The 7,477-nt window shown below is 41.5% G+C and overlaps 1 protein-coding gene across 1 annotated transcript; it reads left to right on the top strand.

Annotated features, from left to right (window-relative positions):
- The first annotated feature begins 4,579 nt into the window (after positions 1 to 4,579).
- LOC134213412 (uncharacterized) lies at positions 4,580 to 6,038 on the top strand. Its single transcript, XM_062692455.1, has 3 exons — positions 4,580 to 4,704; positions 4,786 to 5,420; positions 5,478 to 6,038. Exons 1-2 carry the CDS (start codon positions 4,657 to 4,659, stop codon positions 5,287 to 5,289), a joined length of 552 nt encoding a protein of 183 aa, XP_062548439.1. The 5' UTR covers positions 4,580 to 4,656; the 3' UTR covers positions 5,290 to 5,420; positions 5,478 to 6,038.
- Positions 6,039 to 7,477: the final 1,439 nt, after the last annotated feature.

The raw sequence follows: 7,477 nt of genomic DNA, 5'->3' as shown, positions 1-7,477 counted from the left end.
GACCTTATCGGTGCGAGTGTCGACAAAGCAATACCCCAATCCAATGAAGCGAAGTTTATACGAGCCTTCCAGTCGAATTTTCCACGCCTAACGTCATCCATAAACAAGGAGACAAGGAGATATCCCGCTAGGATTTTCGTTCGCGCCATTTTTCGAAGGGAGTAGAGTCCACCGAACGAGAAGGCAGCCTATTTTGCAGGAACGCCGCTGCCATCATCGCTTCTCCCCAGTAACGCTTGAGAAGATCGGCATTTAGATGCATGGTCCGCACCATTTCTTACAGTGACCTGTTCTTCCTTTCCTTAACCCCGTTTTGTTGCGCGGTTACGAGATTCCCCGCCGCATTCAGACCGGATGATCTTCGGTTTGCGGCCGAACGAATTTTAGACAAAACAAACATATTCTTTAATCTTACCTGGAGCTTCCGACTTCTTGGCGAGTACATAGACGACCGTGTAACGACTGAAGTCGTCAATCATCGTCATGATACACGGCTCGCAAGTAAGTCGAATACCGCACTCTACGACCTTCATTCCTTTACCGAGCTTCTCTTCACTGATCCTGCTAATCACTCCCGGGTGCCTGTGGCCAAAGCGCCGATGCCACTGATGTTGGCATAGCGGATTGTGTGCCACTGGCGGAGACAGAGGTGGGGCACATCACGATGCAATCACACTATTGTTCTCATAGGCTATTGTTCTTGCGCCAAGTGGTGCCCCACCAAATAACAATAGCTGGCGACGCCAGTGTTGTGTGCCTTTTCTTCCACTTTTCAAGACACTTCACCAAGCTGCAGTCTATATAGTTCACCGACAACAACAACCTTACCGGCTTGCTTACCGGCTTTATCGCGAATATCACAACCACTATCATCGAATATAACAGTAAGCCCTTTAAAGGTTAGCTCATCAACGGAACATCCGAAAGTTTTACATCAATGACGTTTCCACTTCCATTGACTCTGGGAAGCGTGCCATAACCACAACCCATTGTTTTCAATTTCAACACTTTTCCGTCCGTTAATCCTCTCCCGCCCATGGTGTCTGTAGAGCACCATCAAATTTTGCACCTTCTAACCTTCATCGAATTGTTTCAACAACAAGAAGCAATATTTGGCACATCTTTATAGTTCCATTAGATTGCAAATATAATCAATTTTGAGAACAAATAGTTAAACTATTGGAAACAATCAATTAACTATTTATATACAATCAAAAACTTTTTTTTCGTTTTCCACTAATTTAAGCTATGCCAAATAACTTTTGTTCTAGCATTTTTCTCAAAGATGATTCCTTCCTATTGAAATCCTTGAAAAAAGTCGTGAGCGGGAAAGGGTTAAAAGTGTTGTTGAAGAGCGAAAAAATCGCAAAAGTAAAACGAATACCACTCGGTCGAGTAGCAGCGACTAGCGAAGAATTCATTTTGCCTTTCTTGCGTTCCATTCTTCAGCAGGCGAATGAATGCAGAAAACGAACGTTGGTGTGGTTCATTCTTCATTTTTTCGTTTTCCTTTGCGACTGTCTAATGACTTTGGCTCGCCCGAAGATGCGTATGCTGTTTGACGTGCGGCTTGCTCTTCGCGAAGAATCATGATTCTACTCGCATCGAATGCAAATCGTATAGGCGGCAAAGACTATCTGAGTCTAAGACATGATGTAAGCACGTTCTAGCAGATATCAATTCATGCTCACATTTTGCTTGTTTTACGCTAGTATTGTCGGATAGAGTAAAAATATGTATGTAAAAGGTAGGTTTTAGAATGTAATCGATATATGAGGACTTAGCGTTTTTATAAAACATTTATACGGCGTAACATTGTCGGGGTTTTGGCAGGAAAAAAATCATTACATATTAATTCATGCGTATATTTGTTGTAAAATATTCCCAGTTACGGGGTTGAGGGATATCCGATACGATTTGCAATTAATTATATCTGCTAAACGAATGCTTGGGCAGAAAAATGGGAATGTTTTCGTTGGCGCTAAGTGCAATTTTTCAGAAACTCGACCACATGCCATGGCGTTACAAACGACATTATTCGAGGTCGTGTTTGAAGCGGATTTTGTGATCAAGAATGTTTACATGGATTTTAGGATTTGCGCGGCACGGTACGTTACACCGTCTTAATTGTAATGAATCAAATGTGTTTGAATATAAGCGCCACATGTGGAATGAGTAAGATGTGGCAATAAAATGCTAAATAGGAAAGCGCAAACTTATCGTTAAATACACGTCCATAAAACTAGAAATGCTCTAGATAAAAATATTATTCAATACAACCAACGACAAGCTGCATACAAGCTTCAACGTTGATAGATTGTTTAGCTGTGAAATTCATAGCTTAATAGAATGCATGCTGAATAATACGCTAGACAGATATTTTTAATACTTAATTTTGGTGATTTTTCTATAATAACATAAGTCGGAACCGATTTGCGATTTGGGCGTAACTTATTTTGAAACAAACTTCAGCGAATTCCCGTATATAAGCAGGGATTATCATTTCATTATCATTTAGTATTCAGCCAATAACTCATTCCAGAGGCGGAATTCCGAAAAGTGTGGTATGGGGGTCTTCTTGCGCTATTTTCCCTCTACAATTGTGTCTAAGGGTACATTGCTCTTTGTGTAATATTCACAGCTGTAAATATTAGACATAGGACAATGTACCCTTAGACAAAATTGTAGAGGGAAAATAGCGCTAGAAGTCCGCCATACAACACTTTTCAAAATTCCATCTCTGGAATGAGTTATTGGCTGAATACTAAATGCATTTCATTATCATAATCATTAGTTCGATCCCTGCAAATAAGCTCAGATCAGATAGGCAAAATTTTGTCGAAATTCTAACAAGCCTTCTTCTTTTTCTTCAATGCCTCTAGAATCTAACTGTAACTTGGCATGCCTATAAACTTAGTATTAGTTTAGCATTTCCACAGCTATTAACACTTGACCACGCGCAGTGTTGTAATTTGTACAATACATGTGGACTTTCAGCTGCCATTCTTTATCTAAGTCAAACATCGACATGAAACCAACGTGTATTCCTCAGATCACTTACCCTGCAGTCAACAAAATGATTTTCGGTCTTTTCTGGCCATAATCGGGTGACCACGGGACAATTTACTGAAACAGCCCCCGAGAATCCCATGATACGGAGTGATATTTGATTTTTTTTACCACCAAATACCAAATACCGAAATTTATAAGATTCAGAAAAATGTTATCTTCAACGAAGTTTTTCGGACGGTAAGAACCTTCATGGTAGAATTAAGTTTAGTTTGGTATTCATCCGCTTGGCGACGCTAGTATATGAGCAATTATTTGTTAGGTGAGATATCTCAATGAGATGAGATTTAGAAAGCTAGCGTCTTATTCAAAGTTGTTAAAGTGGTAATACTCAATATGGAAGCAGTTGTGGAATTTATCAGCTGTGATGCGCCAAAGTATGAGGAATCACTTGATGGGTTCGCTTTCAAGATAAAAACAGTCATCTTTTACAAAAATTCTTAGAATAAAATTTTCTACAACTTTGTAGACCAGTATGACCCCCTAATTTGAAAGATTTAAAAATTGCATTTTACCAAATTTGTCACAAAAGGGCCACCCTAATGACAACTTACACCAAAAATAGACCTTTTCTTGTAGATAATTTCGTCTGATGACGTAAAAACTTTAGCGCTGATGGTTTTCGAGTTATCGAATTATGTCGAGAAATTTGACAAATCCGACCATTAAGCGCCCACCGACATTTTTCGGACCGGCGCTTACCTCTACTCCCGTTCTACGCATAATTGTCCCATGTACATAGGAAATCTCAGCAAACATGGGACAAATATGCGTTTGACGGCAGTGTAGGACAATTGTGATTTAAATATTTGCTCAGAAACACAGGATACCACCATTGACGAATACATAGACCGAAATGTCCGGTACAAAGCCATCAGAAAATCGGGCACCACACTGTTAGATGACTTTACCCATTAATGGGTACTATGTTATTGTTGATATTATTCCCACCGTGAAAAATTCACCCATTTTCTTTAAAAAGCGCCACTACTCATTAAAATGGGTAGTGGCACTTTTTCAAGAAAATGGGTGAATTTTTCACGGTGGGAATAATATCAACAATAACATAGTACCCATTAATGGGTAAAGTCATCTAACCGTGCATGTCTTCTTCTTCATTTTGAAGAAAATACCCCTCGTGGGTGACGAATTACATTATACATAAATATTTTACGAGCGCTGACTTACCCCTCTTGACGTTTTGACAGTTTGTTTGTTTGTTTTTCTCCCTCACCTTGCGACGTCGTTTCGGTTTTGCATCGTACATAAATCTCGAGTACTTATTCAAAAGGACATATGTGATTTTACAAGCAAAGATTCAAATGTCGATTTGTCCAATCTGATGGCACTCCCACGCAAACCAATAAATTACCTAAATGTAGCCGAAGGTTTCTCCTATAGGACAAGCCTTCGGCTACCTGTTGGTGGTGTTGGTTTGCGTGGGAGTGCCACCAGATTGGACAAATCGACGTTTGCATCTTTGTTTACAAAGTCACATACGTCCTTTTGAATAAGTACCCGAGATTTTGTGGCTATCAAATTACTCCAACGCGTGCTTCAATTCAGAACAATTTTTTTTCTGTGAACATGATTTCTAATTCATCATCGAAAATTGATAAGGTCGCAACCGAAAAGGTAAGATTATCTAACAGAAATGCCAGAGTAAACAATCTATTCATCTCCACAAACATCTTAAACTCAAAAAATATCTTGCAGCCAAAGTGCGATAAAGCTGAAACAACGTCGTCAAAGAGCAAAGAACGTCCATACAAACTGCGACACGTTCGGAGCTTCTCCCGCGATTACCAACAGATGAGTCACATTCCGCTGTACTGCTATTTAGGTCGGTTACAGTGCAAAGATGACGACCGTTTCGCCAAACACATGACGAAACACGGGCGCATATTTGGTTTCATTCGTCAGGTTGATGACTACATTCTGGAGGAACCGAGTTTCGCCGTGCGTTTGGACTACCGTCCCGATTACGCCAGAACGTTGGTGTACGTGCAGAACGTGTCACCTCATTCGGTGTTGCGACTCAGCAGGGCCTACATCCACCTGGCAGACGGTCACATGAAGATGCTGATTGAAAGCGAGATGCGCCTTTCTTGGGGTACGGTTTCAAAGTTTTGCTTCGACAGTTGCCTGCTGTCGGAGCTGGATAGAAGCTACGGACTGATATTGGTTGGACTGGCGGACTCAAAGACAGAAATATTGTAACTTTACCACCTGCAAGTGACCGTGTTGAGTCATTTCGTGAAAGAGCAGCTAATTTTGAAGAAACCAACGATTCATTGTCCGCCGTTGAATCAGTATCCGGTACCGATGGAAAAGAAGATCATATACGAGAGGTGAGTTGTGTTACAAAATGTTCGAACTCAAAAGATGCAATACAGTGCGTTTTACAGTTTTCAATGGTTCAACAAATATGTCGCAACAAATCACGAGCAGCTGTCTGCTGTGCGAAATATCGTGAATCGGACTTCGTTCCCTGTTCCGTACATATTATTTGGACCACCCGGTACTGGAAAAACTTCAACTATCGTAGAGGCAGTTTTACAAATTTGGAAACTACAACCCAAAGCCAACGTTCTCGTATCGGCAGCTTCAAATTTCGCCTGTGATGAATTCACCACGCGCCTGCTGGAATTCATTCCCGTCACCGATGTGTTCCGTTTCGTATACTTCGTATCGATTTTGCTGATAACGGAACAACACCATCGTTCTCAAAGAGCAGTGGAGGTTTTGAGGAAGGTGGTGAGTATCGTCGCGGCCCCGACTACGAATATCCGGAAGGCGGTGCATCATACGAGGAAAATTCATCGTACGGCTATGGTGGAAGACCGTTCCGCGGCCGTGGAGGATTCCGCGGACGTGGTGGTTTCCGTGGCGGTTTTCATCGTGATTTTTTCGTCGTTCGTGAACCAGGAATCGATAGATCTCGCTCCCGTTCACCGAGGCGACGCAGTCCGGCTGATTCTGATTCGTAGGAATGGCATGTTATCGAATGCAAGAACGTTACCAGAAGTGGCACGGAAATCTACCACAGTCTGGCAAGGGGCGCTGATTATGGGGTCGTACACTAATTACGTAAGCACGCACTTATGGGGAGGGGTCTGCCATTTTCTGAGGTTCCATATAAATAAAAAATATTTGTATGGGAAAAATCTTACATGCGGGGGAGGGGGGGTTGAAAAACCCAGAAAAAATGCTTACGTAATTAGTGTACGGCCCCTATGAACACTATTCCCAGTCAAGTTGCACCTAACGGACGGAGACCACGAAATAGTGGACAGCCTGATTAAGGACGAGGAAGGTAAACACCACCTTCGTATTACTCAGCGACTACGCCTAGATCAACCCAAGTTGGAAGATGTGCAGAAGCGCATATCGACGTCATCGTCGCACGCAATCTTCCTCGGCCTGCCGGGATCGATGTCATCGGTAGCATCGTCGGATGATGCCAGCGTTCAGACGCGTCCACTGCGTAATCTCGTGTCCTACCTGAAGCAGAAAGAAGCGGCCGGCGTTATATCTTTACTCAATAAAGAAACGGAAGCAACCGGTGTGCTCTACTCATTCCCGCCATGCGATTTTTCGACAGAATTGTTGAAACGAACATGTCACAACCTCACCGAGGAGGGACTGAAGGAAGACCATCTGGTAATCGTGGTGGTCCGAGGAGGAACAATCCTCTGAAGTGCCTTCTTTCTGGTATTGCAGCAACTAGTCCATATTGGCACAGCATACAACATGGCTGGTCTAAAAATTTGTTTGTAAATCAAAAGTTTGTTCTTAAGACAAAGTTTTGACTTTCTGTTTATAAGTGGATATAGACACTTAATATATTTGTGATTTTTAAAAGTTAATTTTTGATCTAACAGAAGTCCTAAATATGTAGAATTCTGATAGTTTACCCGCAGTGAGCGATCTGATAAATAATTTTGGATCAGTTTAATAGTTGGTTGGTTGTTTGCTCATTGTTTGTTGGTTGCTTCATTGTTTGTTGGTTGATTGATTGGTTATTTAGTTGATTGGTTGCTTGATTGGTTGGTTGGTTGATTGATGGTCGGTTGCTTGATGGGTTGATTAGTTGTTTTGTTGATTGCTTGATTGGTAGATTAGTTGGCTGGTTGCTTGATTTGTTAGTTGGTAGAATGATTGATTGATTGCTGCTTGTTTTGTTAGTTGGTAGAACTGTTGAATGGTTGATAGTAGGTTGGTTGCTTGACTGGTTGATTAATTGTTGGTCGGCTGGTTAGTTGATTAGTTGTTTTGTTATTTGGTTGATTGGTTGGTTATTTGATTGATAGGTCGCTTGACTGGTTCCTCTTCTTCTTCTTCTTCTTCTTCTTCTTCAATGGCTCTACATTCCAACTGGAACTTGGCCTAGCTTTTCAACTTAGTA

The sequence above is a fragment of the Armigeres subalbatus genome, chromosome 1 (assembly GCF_024139115.2).
Source record: "Armigeres subalbatus isolate Guangzhou_Male chromosome 1, GZ_Asu_2, whole genome shotgun sequence".
NCBI lineage: Eukaryota > Metazoa > Arthropoda > Insecta > Diptera > Culicidae > Armigeres > Armigeres subalbatus.
This window is presented reverse-complemented; position numbering and strand designations above follow the sequence as displayed.

Coding starts and splice junctions, on each gene's coding strand:
- LOC134213412 (XM_062692455.1), top strand. CDS start 4,657: ATGATTTCTAATTCATCATCGAAAATTGATAAGGTCGCAACCGAAAAG. Junction 4,705..4,785: donor ATAAGGTCGCAACCGAAAAG/GTAAGATTATCT, acceptor AATATCTTGCAG/CCAAAGTGCGATAAAGCTGA.